The sequence below is a fragment of the Planococcus citri genome, chromosome 2 (assembly GCF_950023065.1).
Source record: "Planococcus citri chromosome 2, ihPlaCitr1.1, whole genome shotgun sequence".
Lineage (NCBI taxonomy): Eukaryota > Metazoa > Arthropoda > Insecta > Hemiptera > Pseudococcidae > Planococcus > Planococcus citri.
Genome location: NC_088678.1, coordinates 68,741,543 through 68,762,925, shown reverse-complemented (window position 1 = coordinate 68,762,925; position 21,383 = coordinate 68,741,543). Strand labels below are relative to the sequence as shown.

Genomic DNA, 21,383 nt, shown 5'->3' with positions numbered 1-21,383 from the left:
GAGAATTCAAAATAGTACAAGAGTACCTACCTCTACCTACACATAAGAACATTAGCTATCTACACAACAAAAACAAAACAAAAAAAAAATACACTCGCATCACCTCTCTATCCATGAATGAAGACCAAGAAGTAGAAGAAATGACCTTTATAATACACACGACGAATGAATGAAAAATGAAATTCAAACATGCTCGAAATGTAACCGGAAATCAGCTAGTTGGAAAGTAACAACTGCACAGAGCAAAGTCTCGAGTTCTCGTAGTCACATTTCTTCACAACATCGTTTAGTTTTAACCTTGTCGTACATGCCCTTGACTTCTATATGTATACTCGTGAAGTCGAGTACAAATACCTTTTTACTAACCGAAATACTAATCGTTAAATTCGTAGCATGTGTAGTAATAGGTAAGTAGTAAGTACCGTATAAAAATCATACCGATGGGTACCTCTCTCTCCTCTATCTATTAAAGTATTTTTAATTTCACAATTCACACGTAATTTCAATTTCGCCATTAATTCTCACACTTTCCTTATCACCATGCGGTACATCTTGACTTTGAGATTCGCTGGAGCGAGAAGACCACCACAGCTATGGCGAGCGAGAAAAAAAAATCGAAATCGTTAAAAATATCAATTAAAGCGTAAAGTTAGCATTTTCATAAGATAAATTCAGAGTGTAGACAGAGAGGTTGGTAGGTTAGGTATAGGTAAGGTACGCCGGCTATAAGGTAATCCTATATAACGTACATCGTTATAACTGTTAATGGCTATAATAACCGTCGCGTGGAATACATTGTTTTTATAATGTACACTCTTGCGTAAAACTTTCCCAGATTCTTGCTCGTCTCAAACTCTCAAACAAGGTCATTTCCAATGATTTTTCGATTCCAGGAAAAATGCATCGAGTCGTTTCTATGTATAATGGCAACTCTTTAAAGACTATCATTATTACAGAAAATGAAGCGATGAGCTTCATCGTTGTGGTAGGTTTATAAGCTTGATAAATAATGGCAATGGACGGAATTTTTACGACATTTGGGTCAAATAAGTTCAAATGTAGTGAAAATGAAGTTCGTTCGGGAAAAGAAATACACCAGAAAGAGACAATGGAAGAAGGGGGGGGGGGTAGTCGGCTCAAAATATTTTGACAAGATATTTTTTTTGAACTAATGAACAGAAGGAAAGTGTTTCTTTCTCGAGGAGAGACAGAGGGAAGAATGTTCTTTGAAGCTCCGTTGACAGGGTTATGGCTGCCAAAATATCCAGCTCGAACTTTGCCACAATTTTTGGCAAATTGAGTTCACCAATATAGGTACAAAATACACTCAAGCTTCAGAATTTATGGATTTTTCGGAATATTTTGCGATGAAGGAGTGGGGGAAAGGGATATTTACCTTCAAACTCAATTTGGCCTTTTTCTGAGAACAAAGGATGCAACATTTTTAGGCATTTTTCGAACTCTTCTAGTCTGCCAGTTCTTGCAACTGATTCGATCTAAAAAATTAAAATCATTGATAATTGTCCACAGTGATTTTGAGAAAGTGGAAATTATTTTCTTCTCCCTTCTTCGTTCTCATTCTTCCTTTTACCTATACTTAATGCAATAAATTCATACGAGCCAAAGAAATTTGACAAAATTTATTCCAGTTAATTCAAATTCAGGCTCATTTTTCAATGTCTTTTTTTGATAAAAAATTAACTGTTGCGAAGAGAAAGATGAATTTACACTGGAATTAGTGGGAACAAATTTTGGAAAATTGTTTCTAAATTGATCGAAGGGTCACGACTCCCGAGAGTACTCGTAAAAGTAATCCAAGTTTGTACATCTGGCTACAATTTTATCTGGACCATTTAAAAGAATTTTTACAGAACTATAAATTCTAAAATCTACCAGTAGCTTTAAGATAGCTTAAAACCCACCACTGGGTAATTTGATTTGCAAGATCGAAAATAAGATTCAGATTCAAATATCAGCTTTCTACCTCGACTGGATTAAATTCTGATATTCTCAACCTACCAAATTTCAAAAAAATGTGTCCAAAATTTTTTTACAAGTCCGCATTTTTAATCAACTTGACCTTCTGCAGAAAATTGCAAGGACGTTTCATTTTTCAATTCTTGTTTTAATGTTTCAAAAAAAAAATTGAAAAAAATTCAATAGGATTAACTGAAAATTCTTGAGGAGAATAAAATTTTGTACTGAAAAACATCAAGAGAGCTATTTTTTAAGCGAGGGGGGAAGGGTTCATTCTGTTTAGGGACATGGAAATCCAAAATTCATCTCTGACCTCTCCATTCTTTCGACGAAGAGACACTTTGAAAATGAATAATTGAATATACGACAAAAAAAAATCAAAAATGGGAAAAAAGTAGGAATGTTTTCGACTTTTTTGAAATTTTGATTCGATTAATGAATACGTAAGAATTTAGTATAACAGAAAATATTGCAAAAAAATGCAAGTGTCACATTATTCTACATATTAGAATTCAAAATTTTTTTTATTCTCGTCAAATATTTTTTCAAAGTTTCTGACCATGATTCTTTACTTTTGAAAAATAAGGACTGAAAATTATCTCAATTTCCAAACATTTTCATCAAAATATTTTTCGAAATGGAATGGACGATATTTTGCCTTTTTTTAAAGAATCAACTCCCCCCTCCCCCTCCTATCTTCTTCTACCTCTCATCTCCAACTCGAAAATGTATTCATGTTGAAATTAAATTTCCATCAATCAGCACAGTGTGGGTACTTTTCAGAGCTCAAATTCAAATTATCCTAGCTTTTGATCTCGTGTTTTCAAATTTTAGGATCTACTTTTCAAAATTTTTGACCAATTTTAGCCTTTTTGCTGTTTTTTTTTTCGTTTTTTTGTAACTTCCCAGCTGCCTACTTTTCAATTTCTCCTGTTTTTCGTGATTTTTTTGCACTTAAGTATGGGTAATTTGTGAGGTTAGTTCTTTTGATCTCACATTATCCTTATTCAAATGATTTGAAATGAAATTTTGGAAAGTTTTTCATTTTTTTAAAGAAAAGTTGATTAGTTAACCCAGGTGCTTCATGTTTTCACCCTAGAAATGAGAAATATTGGAAAGGGATGAAATGTGCACTTTTTAGAAAGTTGGAAACGTGGCGAATATATTCAACAACTCTTCAGGATTTTCAATAGTTGTCTAAAATTTTAAAAAAAGAATGATGAGTTTTATTTTAAAATATCAGAATTTTTTGTTCCCTCAATCCCCTATGATGAAAATTGTTTCTTGAGTGGCTCATCTTTCATAAAACGTAGATTCAATTGAAACACTCACGAAAAAATTCAAATTCTGTTAGCTCTGGTCTCACGATTTGCTTCAGAAATGAAAAACCAACCCCCTTCTCTCCAAAAAAAATTGATTTTGAACAAAAACTGAAAAAAAAAGACAGAATCGAAACTTTTTACTTATTGCAAAAACTTCGAGTTAAAACTTTACACTAGAATTAATTTTTGAGTATTTTTTATTCGAAATAATTTATACTTTCGAAAAATACAAATACAATACATACAACAATTTTTATTAAAATAACGCCAAAGATGTTTTTTTTTTTAAATCATAATAATTGATAGCAGTAATTTTCCACCGCCTTTTCCCTCCGCTCCTCTCCTGTGCTCTTCAGAGATTGTATATTTTCAAGTAAAAATGTCTTCACTAAAAGCAAGTTTATTTTTTCAAAGAAATCTGGAATCTTTTTTTCAATTTTCAAAATGTTTATAGGTCTTTGAATTTCATTCAAGTTATGAGAATTTAATAAGGGGGAGGGGGTTCTGGAATTTTTAGCACATTTTTAAAAATCATTAAAACAACCCTCATCTTAAACTTGCAAAAAAAAAATTAAACCAAAGATAATTTCAACCAAAAGATGCTGTAGTCAGTTATACAATTTAAGATGCCCCATGTGACAAATCAAAACAGGTGAGCCGAGAAGTAATAGAACTAAACAGGTATCAAATTGGCAAAGCTTCCATCAACAGAGACGTCAAATGGGAAGGTGGGGGGAGGAGACATTCCGAAACCCCTTGAAAAGTAAAGTATTCCAATTTTCAACACTCGTGAATCTGTTCGAATAAGTTCTTATATTTTTTCGGCAAATCTACGATATAAAATTAAACGTCCATCATCGAATTAGAAATCTCTCATAAGTTCTAGAAAGACGAAATACCAACTCTTACGTATAAATCCCGCTAGAACTTTTTTTCTGACGCAATCTTAGAGTAACAAAGAGACCGCCATGAGCAAAAGCAAAAGCAAATTCTTCCAGTATAATAATTTTCAATCGTATGGATCAAAAAAAAAAAAAAAAATGAAATGAAACCGGTACGATATTAGAGATAGGTGGCAGCCTAGGCATTCTAAGAATAGATATTGTCGGCTATTTTTAACCTCTCTATGGAACTTTCTACACGAAAATCATTAATTTATATGTAAACATACGTAAAAGAAGAAGAAGAAGGTAAAAAAAACCAACAACAACAACAACGCAACGCATTCCGTCTTTCATGTAAGTAATATCCGGTTCTGGAAACGACTGGTTTTTTTTTCGTATGTGAGTAGGTAGGTATAAGTACATAAGTGTAATGTAATCGAAAGAGTATGTAATGTGTGAGGGGGTGGTGACGTGGTGTGAGGTGTAATTTCAAAATTCAAAGAAGCAGCATGAGCAGGGTTACGTGATAAGGTTGGAATCTTTTGAAATACCTATAAAATAAAATATAATATAGGTGATCTTTGCCATGGTGATGATGGATTCCGCGAGTTTGAGCTTGGTCGGTCGGTCGCGTGATTAATTAATATTTTGTAATTATGTCAACTTTGAAATGAAAGTAAAAATGAAAGCGATCGGATTAATTTTCGAAGGAATCCGTTATAATAACGCGTCCGTCTGATACCAATTCCAATTCTCGCTAATGAGGGTGCACAACTTACGAACCCTCTCTTGTATAGGTAACGTATTGAATTTCTCGTCGATGCTTCGTGGACCCTCCTCGTATATCAAAGTTTACTAATTTAATCAGTCTCTCAAACGAAACGTGTTCGGTTCTCTAAGAAGAGTCGAGACAAAAGCGATATGCAAAATATGTTATTACATAAATACAATATACTTATACAGGTGTGAACGAATACATCGAATCAACCTCGATTATAAGATTATGACTCAGCATCTTCGCAGAGTATCCAAGCGAGTTGAAGACAAACTTAAACGATAACAATGGATTGAATTTATGATGAAGAAGGCGATGGCGATGATGAGGAAGTCCCTGTTATGATACATCATCGACGATACAACACCTTCGGTGTGCCCTGTGCGGATGTACGACTTATGCCGGATACAATGGTATCGATTCGGCATCGGTATCGAGTTTTTTTGCTATCGAAGTATGTCGCGATGTGAGGTACAGGTACACTTTCGTACACACAGGTCGTCTTGTTTGTCGAGAAGAATGCTAATGAGTTGAAATTCAGTTCGGTTCGGTTTGTTGGCGATGATGACGATTGAGTCGATGACGTAGGTACGCGATGAGGGATGATTACATTCAGTCTGGTATCTTCGTCGTCCATCTACCAATTATCTCGCGAAAGTGACATCTTCTGTTGACGAAAATTCTGCGTAACATCGTCATCGGTCACATAGGTACGAGTTTAATTACCGGAACGTCGTCATCGTCTCTTTCAACAAAACACCATTGTCTAATATAGCTGTAAACCGAAATGTAGACAGAGAGCCAGACTTACGTAATCCTAAAACCGTTTGTAAGGCAACAGGATACCAAGAGGAAACCTTCACCTATTACGATTCATCCATCCGAGTGAAAAATGCGTGAAAATCGCTCCATAGAGTGAAATTTTCTAAAAAATTTGCCACTTATCATTCACCAAGACCTAGGTATTCATCATCATCAGTTCGCAAGGAAACAGTATACCTATACCTAACCAAAAGAAAGTAAATAGAAAAGCGACAACGAGAGACAAAACGTCTTAAATAGAAACAGTTAGATGAAGAGAACGAATCAATCGTTCGCGAGAGTGGTTAATTGCGAGCACACGTTCAAGAAAACAAGACACAAGACAAGAGGTACAAAATTACGATAATTTACACACGCGAGCCGTACAACAATTAACAATACTTTTAACAGTTTCTTTTTCGAGTGGTTCCAAAATTTGCCAACAAGTATGAAATATGAATAATATGTTAATAACAACAAGGAATTTGTGACACCTGGGCCCTTATGGTAGGAAGATCGCTGCCAGTACCAATGGTGATTTTGTCGCGAGTCTCGGGTTATCGTAAAATAACCGTAAGTTGCTTGTAATAAACACATTGTCATATTTTTCTTGGCAATTATCGCTATATGTATACGGGTATTCTCGCGGTATTGTGGTAATTCGCGACCTGGCGTTAGTCTTCCATTAGGTATGTAGATATATTTGAATTTAAATGTAGGATATGTAGGTATGGCTAATCGGGTTAAATAATGTGACAATGACAAGAGGATAAGTCGCTGTAAATGATGTCATTTTTACGCTAGAAATCGGTCATCGTTTAAATACATATAAGGATCCGTATGTTTGAGAGAGAGTGTTTTGATTCAATTTTAGTCGCTTTGATGAATCAATAAATTAAGAGAATTTGCGACCAGTGGTCATTTCCGTTGACACTTGATCTGCATAATTACTCATTCAGCTCATCCAGACCCAAGATTCACTCAATCAATGGAAACTAAAAATTAAAAAATGATATTTCTCGAGAACTGATGATTCTAATCAGTTTATAGATATCATAGCAGTTCATCATGATCACTGATCAGTTGACTTAGTCATTGATTTCAAAACCTTTGAGCTCATTTCTCATCAACTCTTCACTCTGCTGTCTCTGACCTGACATATATTCAAGCAACAGTATTCCCCCCCCCCCCAAAAAAAAACAATTTGGATCAATTTGATGAATCAAACATCGTGCTGCAATCCATAATTATTACTGCCGATTTGTGCAATATTCAACTAGACTATTTCGACTCTACTTCTATTTAATGGACACCAATTAGGATAATTAATCAAAATCATGGTAACAACTCGAGGGAAAATACAGGATCTGAATTAAAAATTAGATTTCTCGCAATCTGAAATTAAATTAAATTTTGGACAGATTTTGAATTTTTTATAGAATGATCTATAATTTAGCTTAATCCCGATTTCAGATTTTTGCAACAATCTGGACTATACATAAGTTATTTTAAAATTCGTGCAAAAAGAGCAGATCTATGATGAAAACAAATCACGAAAATAGGAAAATTCAAGAGAAAATTGACAAAAAAGCTGATAATTTGAGTAGAAATGGGATCAGAGGGAATTATGTAAAATTTCACAAAAATTAGGATTAAAATCGTTTTATAATATTTAAAAATGAGAATAACATTTAAAAAACCAATATTCGCAGATTTAAAGCAAAAAAAAAGATTAACCAAAAATTCAAAAATTAAAATCATTCTGTCACGACTCTTGTATAAGAGAGGTATCGGAACTAACAAAATTCTCTGATCCAAACAAAACTAAATCAAAAGAGCGAGCACACTGAACTTTTTAAAAAGTCAAGGTGAGGCTAAAAATAGGGGGGAAAAGTAAAATTTCATTCAATTGAACCTAAAAACTGAAATTTGATCTGCGTGCATTCTTTTGTAAACCTCCCTCCTTCCCTCCCTCTGCCCCCACTCAACATCGATTCAAATCAGTTTCGTACCGTTTTGAGCAGTTGTGAAACCTTCCAATTTTTTTTTGAAAATTAAAATTTCCACAAAATTTTTGAAATTTAAATCTTTACAAATGATTTTCTACAATTCAAAAGATCAATATTTCATTTGAAAATCAGTTTATACCCTTTTAATTTTGGTCTTTGCATGAAAATTCGAAAAAAGATAGAAATTAAAGAAGTAATGAAATATTTTCATAAATGATCCTAAACATGAAAATTTTTTGATATTTTGGGACCCGAATTTGAGAATTTGTGTATCTCAATGTTCCACAACATAAATGTAGGAACCTATGTTTTTTTCAGTAGAATCATTTTGAAACAAAAAAAATAAAACGTTGGCAAAATAAGCCTATTAATAAAGGCTGGCAAATTCGTACAAAATTTCAAAATATTCCTCAGATAAAATTCGTTCCTAATTATCATTAAGTTCGCTTTTGAGTTCAGTTCTAATTAAAAATCAATTTAGGGCATCCCTCTCATCCGGAAATTCAAATATTCTACCTAAAAACACAAAAATCCCATTACGTGGAAAGAATAGCATCAAAAATTTTTAAAAATTTGGGTGGAAACTAACTCGAAATATTGAGTTTTATTCAAAAAGCAACTTTCTTCTCGTAAGTCGCAATTATTGTCGTTCAATTGATATTTTGAATGCAAAGGAAGAGAGAAGGATGAACTCGATTACTAAGAAATCTTAGATCTGGCAGCAGAAGAAAAACTGAACTGTTGGGGCACGAAAGTAACTCCGAAATGAGTTTTGCTAAGGATTAGTTTTTTTTTTAGGGGAGAGGGAGGGATGAAGATAGGTGGAATCAATATTAAGACCAAGAATTATGGCTCTAGAGCTAGACTTTCTCAAAAGCAACTTTCTTCTTGTAAGTCGCAATTATTGTCGTTCAATTGATATTTTGAATGCAGAGGAAGAGAGAAGGATGAACTCGATTACTAAGAAATCTTAGATCTGGCAGCAGAAGAAAAACTGAACTGTTGGGGCACGAAAGTAACTCCGAAATGAGTTTTGCTAAGGATTAGTTTTTTTTTAGGGGAGAGGGAGGGATGAAGATAGGTGGAATCAATATTAAGACCAAGAATTATGGCTCTAGAGCTAGACTTTCTCATAGGACTAACTTGTCTCAACAGCTAGTGAATTTAAGATTCAATTTATTAACCAACGGATTCCATTTTACCAGAATTTCGCCGTAAAAAGCACTCAAGTTCAGGAGGATTTTGAGAAAAAATAAGGTCAAATTCTGCGAAGGCCTTCATTCAGAGTTGAAAGTCACTTACAAAAAATGTTAGCTCTGGAGGTGTTACTGGAAGGGAAATGTGGGCCCTCAAAGAGGGGGAATTCTCGAAAAAACCGTATCTTTTCTCGCTTTAGTCCTAGTCCAACCTGTTTTAGAAAAAAAAAAAAAAAGTCTCAAAAGATACCACAATAAGTTCCGCTTATTAGAATCGAGTTAGGACACAGTATACAGTTATTGGATGAACCAAGACTTTTTCAGTTCTTTTAATCACCTCATATAGACCAGTGTAGTTGAATGAGAGTGGCTGCTTTACACTGTCCGTTCGGAGATATACCTTTTTCACAGTATGTAGTTTTGGATGAGTAAAGAATGATTTTGAAGTCTTACGTAGGAAAGGTGCCGGTCTGAAGGTGGCAAATGCTGTTTTTAATCTGCTTACATAGTCTGGAAAAGGTAGGATGTCTGGCTTATCTGTTGATTGAAGGAAATCACCAGGTAAACGAATTGCTTTCCCAAACATAGTTTTAGCTGGGGAAAATGGAAAATCATCTCTGCATGCTGTGCGAAGTCCAAGCAGCACAACTAGTAGAGGCTCGGTCCAGGTTGAGTTGTGGCATTTGAGTGCTTCTTCGAGGCGGCGATGTAGGCGCTCAATTATTCTGTTACATTGAGGGTGATAGGCAGTGGTAGCGAAATGTTGAGCTCCGAGTAGAGTAATGAACGAATGATGTATTTCGGATATAAATTGGGTCCCTCTGTCAGTTGTGATGACCTTTGGGACACAGTACCTGGAAATCCAGTTGTCCATTATGGTTTTCACAACAGTTTCGGCTCTGATATTTGGAATGGGCACAACTTCCATCCATCTGGAATATCTGTCAATCATTGTGAGCAGGTATTTTTGGCCATGGCTCTCAGAAAATGGACCAACAATATGAATGTGGACTCGTTCAAATTTTTCAGATGGTGGAAATGCCTGGTAGCTGGATCAAGTGTGTTTTGTGATTTTGGATTTTTGGCAAAGGTCACAACTTTGAGACCAGTTGCGAATTTGTTTCCTCATTCCTGGCCAAATGTATCTCTGTTGAATTAGGCGTAATGTTGCATTTGGGCCAGGGTGAGATAGGTTATGAAGTTGTTGGAAAATTTTAATTCAAAGATTGGTAGGTATGTATGGCCTTGGATCATGGTGCTCATGTTTGTCACAGTGTAGAACTGAGTTATCAGGTAGCAGGTACAGAGTTAAGGTGAATGGACAATTTTCAGTGCTATCTAGCCATTTCTTCAATTGAGGGCAATTTTTCTGCTCATTTGCAATAGTTGATTGGTTGATAGGTGCGGAAATTTCATGGACTCTGCTCAGCATATCTGCGACTTGGTTACTTTTCCCAGATATGTGTTTGATGTTGGAGGTGATTTGAGCAATTTCATCGAGGTGAGCTGCATGCCTTGCATTATATCGCTTGTTGCTGACTGGTTTCTTTGTAAAAGCATAAGTCAGTGGTTGATGATCTGTGAAAATTGTGAAATTCGGATGACCTTCGATTAAATGGCGAAAATGAAGTAAACCTTTGTGAATGGCGAGAAGTTCGCGATCATAGGTAGGATAATTTTGCTGACGTTCGTTTAACTTGGCAGAATAAAATCCTAGAGGCTGGATTACTCCATCTGGCTGGATCTGCTCCAACACTGCTCCGATTCTGGTGTCAGAGGCATCTGTGGTGAGTTGTAAAGACAATTCGAGGTTGGGTATAGCGAGAAGTATTGCATTTGCCAAATGTTTTTTACACTCAGTGTAAGAAGCGAGAGCAACTCATTATATCGTCGCCTTAGTTGCAAAACCTCGTATCTCCAACTCTTGAGATCACACCTTGTGTAAACTGTTCTTTTTGCACTGTAACGCTCCCTATTGGACTTTAATGCTCAACTAAAAGATAGATGACAGAGGGGGACCACCCTCTCTTACCTAGCTTTTAGTTGAGCATTCAAGTCCAATAAGGATCGCTACATTGCAAAAAGAATGGTTTACACAAAGTGTGATCTCAGAGTTGGAGATACGAGTTTTTGCAACTAAGGCGACGATATTCTGATGAGAACATTCAAAAGAGTACATGTCAAAAATGTCTCTAGAATGAACAAATCTATTTTATTTTTGTAACTTTGCTTGACAAAAAATAATTTCTTATAAAAAGTAAAAGATAATTCAGCAAGGTTAGAATCAGCAATTTCCAGTTCGTTCTGGGAAAAAATTATCATTCATGACTTCTTCCAATGACCAAAGAAATTTATTCATTGCCACGTAATCAAGGTATAAGTTTTTTGCGTTCACCCTACCTTCAGTTTCATAATAAAGTTCAGCAACAAAAAGTTTACCTACACGTCGCATGATTTTTTCTGAAACTTCATTTAGAAAGTCCTGTTCCGCATGCTGTAAATATGGATGATAGAATAGAAGTTCCTGAAGTGCACCACGCTGTTCCCTGATGGTATTATTCCAGCTTGCTGATTCTATTTCTGGTTGACATTTATACTTCAAGAGGTGAAGTAACAGCACTTCTAGTCTTGATTTGTAACTTCGATTATGCTTTTTGTCCATATTCAATATTTCACAGATCAAATTATTTACATCTAATTTTTCGAACTCACGATTCTCCAGTAACTCTGCTTGATGTTCTTTCCATTCATCAAAATCTTTATGATAAAGTGGTACTACATTACCTAAACTTGAGTCACCAATAACATTATAATATATCATAGTGTGTATCACAATACAAAGCTGGAAGAACAACTGCATACTGGTTAATCCTAAAAATTTTTCAACTTATAGAAACTATACCTACTACAGTGTCCTTTAACACTCTGCTTTAGAAAATGGAATCATTTATTTAAAATCTATACATTACTTATCATTGTAACCTTATCAGTATGAATTAGATTAAATTTTCTCTTCATTCTACATATTATCTTCTGTTATTTCTGATAAGACTTGTAGATACAAAATTTATATGTAGTAAGTGATAACTAATTGCATAGGTACCTACATTCCAATTAAGTACCTACTATGAACATCTTACAGATAAGCAGAACATTTAGTAAAACATGATGATTTTTTTCATTACTTAGGACTAGAATGTTGAAAAATAAGATAAGAAATAAGAAATTGTTAGGTATTATCCACTGAAAAAAAGGAAATAAACTTGAAAAAGTATAGGAATTTAAGAAGATGGATACAAAATATATAAATTTTTGAAACTGTTTAAATGAAACACTAAGTGAAAATGATGTATATATTCTCAAAAATTAGTAAAATAAACAATTTAAAAATATAGAAATTTTATAATGTTGAAAAATGAAGGAAAATTTGAGAAATTATTAGGTGAAGTAGAACATACATTAACTTGAAGAAAACTATTATCCTCTGGAAAAAAGGAAATAAACTTAAAAAAGTATAGGAATGGATACAAAATGTATAAAATTTTTGAAACTGTTGAAGTGATTAGTGAATATGAGGTAAAAAATAGTGTACATTTTCTTAAATACCAGTAAAATAATAGATTTAAAAATTTGGAAATTTTAGAATAATGAAAAATGAGGTAAAAATCATAGAAATTATTAGGTTGTATTAGGAAGATATCATAAAGAAATTTCTATAAAAATGTATTATAAAAATATACAAGTTAGATATAAAATTTTATAATTTTTGAGACTTTTTGAAATGAAAAATTAAGTAAAACTTGATATTTGTTTTAAAAAATAAATCAATTTAGTATCAATTTAGTATCACTTTTAAAATTTAATTATTAAGTATAAGTATCAATTTTATATCAAATTGTATCAATTTAGTATCAATTTAGTATCACTTTTAAAATTTAATTATTAAGTATTAGTATCAATTTTATATCAAATTGTATCAATTTAGTATCAATTTAGTAAGGTGCACCGGGGCAAGTCAGAATGATTTTTCGCAATTTCAACTTTGACCAGCTGTTACTCCCCTTCTAATGAACCAATATGGATCAAATTTATTATGTAGGTTCCCATAAGGGTTCTTAACCTATGGTAAAAATTTGAGCGCGATTGACACAGTAGCTTTCGCTCAGTGGAATAAAATATAAACTGTCCTGACTTACCCCAATTGGGGGAAGTCAGAACAGGCTAAACTTTGCAGAGGCGTAGATCACAAACCGAGCGTCCTAGAAAAATTGCACATAAACAAAATTGTAGAAAATTTAATTCTCTTTGAGATCACTCTCATCAGATTTTCACTAGGACGCACGGTTCGTCCGCTATATGCGAAAAACTAAGAAATAGAAAGTCTGTATTTTAGACCGAATTCAAAATAAGTTCAAAACAACAACAAAATACAATTGAACCAAAGACATCTAAAATGAAACTGAATCGCGAAAATTTTTATGTCGTGATGAAGTAGGGGTAGTACCCTCAAGTCACCTTTAGTGGCACTTCGCCAGATATAAACCTCTAGGTGCTAGAGCAAGTTTTCTAACTTACCCCGAATTCCAACTTCCCCCGGTGCACCTTATCACTTTTAAAATTTAATTATTAAGTATAAGTATCAATTTTATATCAAATTGTATCAATTTAGTATCACTTTTAAAATTTAATTATTAAGTATAAGTATCAAATTGAATCAATTTTGTATCAAATTTTATCAAATTGATTGATGTGGGGCAGAACTTGAAAATTTCTTTATGAAATATAAATATCAATTTATATCATTATGGTACCATAAATTTGTATTATTATTATATCATAAATTTGTATTATTATTATATCATAAATTTGTATTAATATTATATCATAAATTTGTATTAATATTATATCATAGTATTATTATTATACTAAATTGATTGATGTGGCGCAGACCTTAAAAATTTCTTTATGAAATTTATTCAAGTTATATCAATTTTATATAAAATTGTATCAAATTTTTTTAAAGTTGCATCAAATTGTATCAAATTTGGAATTTTTTACTTTCCTCATTCTACCAAAAAACCAACTCCAGATTCGAACTCTACAACCTTGAAAACATCAATCAACGTATTACACCATAATATAAGCAAAATTTGAAATCCCCCACCCATACGAACCTACGACTCACCTTCCACCTTCACCACAAAAATGACTCCGGATTCAAATTCTACGACCTCGAAAACATATTATTCGACATATTACACAATAATGTAGGAAAAATTTGAAATATCCCCTCTCCCCACGCCTCACCCCCACACTCCTACAAAAAAATAACTCTAAATTCGGATTCTACGACCTTGAAAACATATTATTCGACATATTACACAATAATGTGTGAAAAATTTGAAATTTTCTCCTCCCCACGCCTCACCCCCCACTCCTACAAAAAAAATAACTCCAGATTCGGATTCTACGACCTCGAAAACATATCAATCGACCTATTACACAATAATGTAGGAAAAATTTGGAATTGCCCCTCCCCACGCCTCACCCCCCACTCCTACAAAAAAAAAATAACTCCAGATTCGGATTCTACGACCTGGAAAACATATCATTCTACATATTACGCATCGATGAAGTCGAATCCTAATTATCAATGTCCACTTTTCTGACTTACCCCATAGCACTAATTTAGGGGGTAAGTCAGAAAAAGCGATATAAATAATGAATAATTGATAATTTAAAAAAATTGAATACTTGGGGTTTTACATTATTGTTTTAGGAATACTTTCACTTATAATATCACTTTTACAGATCATTTCTTCTGAGGTAAAAAGCAGTTTGAAAAACACTGGTTACAATTTGAAATCAAATTCAAAACAGCAACAAAAAAAGAACCAATCAAAAGCCTGTAAAATGAAACTGGGTCGCGAAATTTTTTATGCTGTGATGAAGTAGGGGTAGTACCCTCAAGTTACCCCTGGGTAGCGCTTCGGCAGATATCGCACCTCGGGAGTAATAAGGTCACATCTCAAAAAAAATTGATTTTGATGTTTTTGCATTTTTGAGGTTTGTATGACCCCCCTCAACCAAAAATTACACTTTGAGTTGGGTACATTATCTAGATCTTGTAAAAAACGCAAATGGCCTAACTCAAAATCTCAACAACATTGCAAGTTGTTTGGAGTTATAAGGTCACATCTCAAAAAACTCCACCTTTTTTGAGCAAATTTCGTACATACAAAGTGTTAACAAATAGTTTTGATTGTTTTGAATGTTTGTCAGTTAGAAATAGTCACAAGGAGCGCATTTTTTATTGGTTTGTACCAAATGGAAAATTTTTTTTAAATTGATCACTTTTCAGAAAAATGAATTTGCACATATTATGAAATTTCAGTTTTTTGAGAAAAACTCAAGAACTAAGCACTCTAGAAAAAAACTAACGACATTACGTCGATTGGAAATTTAATTCTCTACAACTTCGTTACCACGAAATTTTTTTTGGACGCTTCCTTTCACCTCCACATCAATTTTAATGAAAGGTTATAACTCAAAACTTTTTCCAAACATTGAAATATTTCCTCTTTAAGATTGTATTTTTCAAAGTGTACTTATGCTAAATGAAAGTAGGATACCAGATCTTTAAAATGAGGTGCTATTCATTCCTCACAATTAAGTATAAGTTGATAAAAATAATGAATCAAGTTTTTAAAAAAAAGAAAATCACTCTCCTGTAAAATTTCACTTTTTTGAGATGTGACCTTATTACTCCCGAGGTGCGATATAAGCCTCTAAGAGCTAGAGCAGTTTTTCTGACTTACCCCGAATTCGGACTTCCCCGGTGCACCTTACCTGAAATGCCGTTAGGTCGAGTCTTACGTTATACAAAGGCATCTCGCGTTGTCTGATGCGATCACAGATACACCTACAATATAAACGTTCTATCCGATCCCAGCACATTTTGTTCCATTAAACGAATTATTCTATTATCCGTAAGGGATCAAAATGTATTTTTTTTCATTTTTGAGAGGCAAATGTAGATCATATTGAAGGGGAATCTTCTTTAAACAGATAAAGAGTGGGTGAGGAAGGTATGTAACTATGTGTGACCTGTGTGCAGAGATGGAACAAGTACTGATTATAATTGATTAATTGGGTTTGATTAAATAGTTGGAACATCATCGATTAATCGGATCTTGGCTCTACCTATGTTATACTAATATTTCAGGCTTCTTGATTGGTCAATGGTCAAGGTGCAACGGGTCAAGGTACCAAACATCCCGCATGACGTCATGTTTTGTTGTGTTTATTTGGCCGATTTAATTGGTCAATTAAGGCTATTCTCTACCCCCTGTTATCAGTAGCACTTTTTGATGAAAAGTACAAACATTGGTTGGGGATTGTGCGAAAATTATTGGACGGATTTTTGTGGGGTTTGGTTTATTTCACTCAGAAAACATTCAAAAACAAGGGTATGTCGAGATATTTATGATTTATGTCATTTTGTGACCGTCATTGGGAATTGAATGGAGGTACTATTGATGCTCAGATCTACATTGAAAAAGCTAAATTAGAAAATGTGGCTACATACCCTCGCTTTTAATGATAATACAACTAAATTTGTTCACTCAATTACACACAGTCTTATGAGTTATGAACTAATGATGAAAATAACAAACAAATCGGCTTCATATTTCAAACGTTTTCACAGAGGTAGAGAACACCATTAATTGAGATTGATTCCATCTCTGCCTGTGTGTACACAGTAGGGTGTTTCAAAGACCAATAAAAAAATGAGGAGCTGTATATCAAAACGCAGTAAGTCCATTTTGCAAAATTTTCAGAAATGGGGAAAAACTGAGGGGGGTCGGGGGGAGTCGAATGGGGTCAAATGTGGTATCAGAGGAAAAAGGAAGTCAACATGACCTCAAAACATGAAAGTGCCCAAATTTTTGAGAACCAGGGGGGGGACGTGGGAAGGGGGAGAAAAATTTTACTGCGTTTTGATCTGAAACTGGTTACAAAAATCACGCACATTTTATATCAAAACGCAGTAAATACACCGGCACTCTCTTACTGAAATAAAAACACATGGGTAGAGAACCATTTTGATGATTATTATCTATTAAATAGTAAAAAAAATATTCAAAATTAAGGCGCCGTTTGCCATAGTGACTGAGTGATGACACAAGATTTTGTTTTTTATGTTCAGGCCAAGTGTGATTATGATTGAACAATATGTTGGAAATTTTTTAAAAGTCTGTAGTTTCATTACCAACCGTAACCACCTTCTGAAATCAATGTTTACCAACCTTAAAACACGAAAAACGGTAAAAATAGTGTAGTTACTGCGTTTTGAAGCAAAATTTCTGGTTTTTACTGCGGTTTGATGCAAATCTCAACTTTAACTGGGATTTTCGAGGTGAAGCATGGCAGATGGATTTACGACGATTGCTTCAATCGATTCCCTGTTGAATTTTACATAGGAAAACACTCTTATCTCATTTTTCATAAAAATGGATTTACTGCGTTTTGATATACAGCTCCTCAAATTTTATGTTTCAATTTTTTGAGCTTACCCCCTAGAAATGTTCCATTTGGTCAGAAAACACTTGAAAAAAAATTTCAGGTCAAAAGAATAATATTTAGAGGTCGCGCATGAGAGTTGAATGTTGAGAAGGTATGAGCGCGTCTAGCGAATACTTCCCACGGTTGCGCACCAGGGAACGCAGTGTTGCGTCCCCTCGTTGGATCGAAGCAGATTACAACACGTTATCCCCTCTACAATGCATGATAAGCAAGTCTAGTCCTTGGTGAGCTTTTTAAGATGTTATTAATGATGAGTCAACAACAATTTTTCAATTCCGAAGATCACTGAAGGTAAAAATATAACATACAAAAGATTTGCAAAGTAAAGAAAAAAGTACAAGTATGAATTTGAGGTTGTATTATTCTACATATTCTACTTTGAAACCAAAGGGAAACAATTTATGGGATAAATTTACGTTGAGATATGAATATTTTATAAGATTCAGCACTTCTAGTTGAATAGTTGATGTTTTATCAACTATTATCAATTTAAGAGCTATTACTTAGTAAAAATAGAATTTTTTGATTTCTAAATTCCATAATTTGGGTTCAAATGAATTCTACAGTGGAAAAATCATAATCAATACTTTGGAATAGTTGTTTTAAAAACCCCAAAAACATTTCTATCACTTAATAAGTTGTAGTGGGGATGCCACTCTCAGTACAGTTGCGTAGAATCAACCCCATTGAGCTTCTTTGCGTTTCCCACGGCACCATCGTGGGAAGTATTGTGCTTTCGCGCACTCGTAGCTCTCAACATTCAACGCTTGTGCGCGACCTCAAAATATTCTTATTTTTCAACAAAATTTTTATGGTGTCATTTTTTCATCAAAAAGGAACAAAATTAGGGGGTAAGACCTTAAGATTTCAAAAAAAATGTTACGTGAACCACCCTAGTACACAGCATAGGGCAACAGGCTACTTCTTGAGCAAATAATGAGGGTTGTAGATGTGACTTTGGCAGGGAATTAACCTCAAACATATGGCTTCCATCACGTCAGACACAGAGATCAGTGTTTTTAGTACACCTGAATTCCGTAGTGACTGCTGTGCTACTAAGTCAGCTGTTTCATTTCCCAAAATTCCTGAGTGGGCTAGAATCCAAGTTATTGTAACAAAATCCATGTCACATTGGAGAGATGAGATTTCTGAGGCAATTGGATGTTCCTTGGATTTAGATCTTAGTTGAGAGATGGAATTTAGTGAAGCTGTGAAGTTCACAACCTCGTATAGCATATAGTTGATATATGTAGTTTGCAAGAAAGAGAACCGCACAAGCACAGTAGTCAAAATCGCAAAACCTCGCTATCACAACTGACCAAACAACCATAATGATCCACCAATTTCGACCCATCAGTGTAAAATGAAATGAAATTATTATACTGAGCAATAAAGTCATTGATGACTCTAGTGTCAAGTTGGAGAGTATTCAAGTAATGATGTATCAAATGAGAGAGGATTTTTCTTAGTTTTTGCAGGATTTTCTAGATAGAAGGGGGAAGAGTTCCAATCACATTTTCTAATATGCATATGTAATTTTTGTATCCATTTGTAATGCATATTATTCCTTTTCATCACTTTTGTGTAGATTGACGTACTAATTCAAAGTAAATAGGTATTGTTAACTCACCGTAAAAGTGATTTTTATATTTTTATAAACTACGTCAAACACTGAAAGTGACAATTTCCTTCATTCCTCAACTCGCTCCATTTTGAGTTAAATAGGCTATATGGACATTTAAAAAACCTGGCAACTTACCTCGAGTTCTTACAACGAAGAATGTGAGTTCTTCAGCTAAACTTTTGAAAATATTTTCATTGATCTGAAATCATAAAAATGAACAATTGCATATTTAATTCTGTAATTTTGAAAATCCACAAAGTCAATTTGGGTAGGTATATGTGTAGTAGAAGACTTTCAGGTATATTTATCCAAAAAATGATCAATTTTACAACACTCTTTTCGAAGACCTCAATCATTACATATTCATTATCTCACTACAAAATCTCAAAGCTTCAAATTCCCCAATCACACCTCAACAAACTGCAAAATTCCCACCTGTCCCTTCCACTACCTCGACCTATGCCAACCAAACCATCTAACTAAAAAAAAAACTCTTTACTGCGAAACGAAAACGACAGTTTCTCGCTGCCAACTAATTTATACACATACAAAAAATACCACCGGCCTGGCGCAAGCGAGTATATAAGGACAAGGAGAAGAGCTAATAAACCCATAAAATATTTTCACTTATCGCTATCTTGGGCTTTAACTCCGTTATCAATCATAATCAGCGACCGTTTGAAAGTTGGGGAACCAATGAAGCACTTGACATTCCGCACATACTGACAGGCATGCAGCAGTTGTCAGACGAAATATATTATTCGTACAATAGTAGGTCAGTGGAGTCTCGGTTAAAACAACCTGAACATAATATCCAGAAGGTGAATGTATCATGATCCGCACCCAACGCGGCGGAATGTACCGTTATTAACTCTTTCATTACGAAGCGCACACCACATACTTCTCTCTCTCACTGCCTATATACTCCTTTCTGTGTGATTAATAACTGAATTCTCTCGATTATATACCTGTACAACAAGTGTACAACCGCACCGCCCCTTCGTTAACCTGATCTCCTCATCCTAAAAAATAGGGTTGGTAATTGAATTTTATGGCTAGGAATTTTTCAAAAAAAAATATTACGACTCGCGATAAATGACCGTGTGATTTATCTAATGTCTAATGTCGTTAGCAGAAGAGTACGATACTTACATAGTACTGACCTAGTTAATTTCACGAGCTATTTTTACTACGACAGGTGGTTTAATTCGGTGTCATTTTTGTTCTCTATTTGTTACAGAATGTATAACAAACAAAATATAGGATGGATGTATTTATGTATATTATCGAGTAGTGCAATATTACCAATATTATGTTATCCCAGTCTAACCGAAGTTTCCAAAGTACAACCTCACCTCGTATTACCCGAAGGCAGAAAATACGCAGAGAAACCAAATGCCACCAAAAAAACTCAAACCATCGAAGACAGACACGACTTGGAAGACATTACAACTAATCAAATACAAGTAAGTTGAATATTTCAAATCCCCCCTCATCGGATCATTGTGCCCCATATATGCACTTGGTAATTTTATTTTTCTTTCAAATTTTCCAGCAAGATAATGGTGGTTTCACGTGGGGTAGCATGCTCAGTATGATCATGCAATTATTCTTCAACCCACAACAAACCTCTGGTCCTAGTAAATCAGATGTCTTGGACAATGATCAAGTGAGTTTCCAATCGTTCAATATTTTACTCCCTCCAGCAAATGAATTTCCGAAATATTTATTTACCAAAATGTTCAACTGTGTAGACTTCGTCAAATTCCCCATGGACTAATTTATTATCAATGGGATTGAAGATATTATCGGCCATTTTGACCGGAAACGGCAACAATATTGGAAACGATGGCATCGATAAAGTCGACCATTCTGTTTCTAACCCAATGCAGGTAAATATACGATTTTTTTAAACGCATGCGCTCCATGTACAGATTTTTGAGTTATTTTTCAAGTGATAATAGATTATCTTTTTTTCAAAGCACAAATACATATTATACATATAAATAGTTTATAGGTTTATAGTTTAAGAAAAAAAAGCTAATGACGAGGGAATGGTTTGAACGATCATCAAAATTGATACTCGTAACTCGGCATTTCGTCTTTTTAAGGGTAGAAGTTTCGTTTATGGATGGGGGGGGGGGGGTAATTAGAGATGTTGACGTGTAAAATTCAAGCTGAAATGCAAATTGTTGTTGGGAAAATGAAT

General features: G+C 34.2%; 2 protein-coding genes across 4 annotated transcripts in view; one reads left to right on the top strand and one right to left on the bottom strand.

Annotated features, from left to right (window-relative positions):
- LOC135837377 (uncharacterized) overlaps positions 1-21,383 on the top strand; it is a 42,282-nt gene that overhangs the window by 11,692 nt on the left and 9,207 nt on the right. For 2 of the 3 annotated variants that reach the window (XM_065352625.1, XM_065352628.1), the window contains exons 2-4: positions 20,415-20,640; positions 20,730-20,843; positions 20,929-21,066. In XM_065352625.1, coding sequence (XP_065208697.1) covers positions 20,416-20,640; positions 20,730-20,843; positions 20,929-21,066 — 477 coding nt within the window. In that variant the 5' untranslated portion in view covers position 20,415. Of the gene's footprint in view, positions 1-6,921; positions 6,928-20,414; positions 20,641-20,729; positions 20,844-20,928; positions 21,067-21,383 lie in introns of those variants that run through there. The other variant, XM_065352626.1, reaches the window with a different exon arrangement.
- ZAP3 overlaps positions 19,217-21,383 on the bottom strand; it is a 30,044-nt gene continuing 27,877 nt past the window's right edge. The window contains exon 22 of the mRNA XM_065352618.1: positions 19,217-19,373. Coding sequence (XP_065208690.1) covers positions 19,248-19,373 — 126 coding nt within the window. The 3' untranslated portion in view covers positions 19,217-19,247. The remainder of the gene's footprint in view (positions 19,374-21,383) is intronic.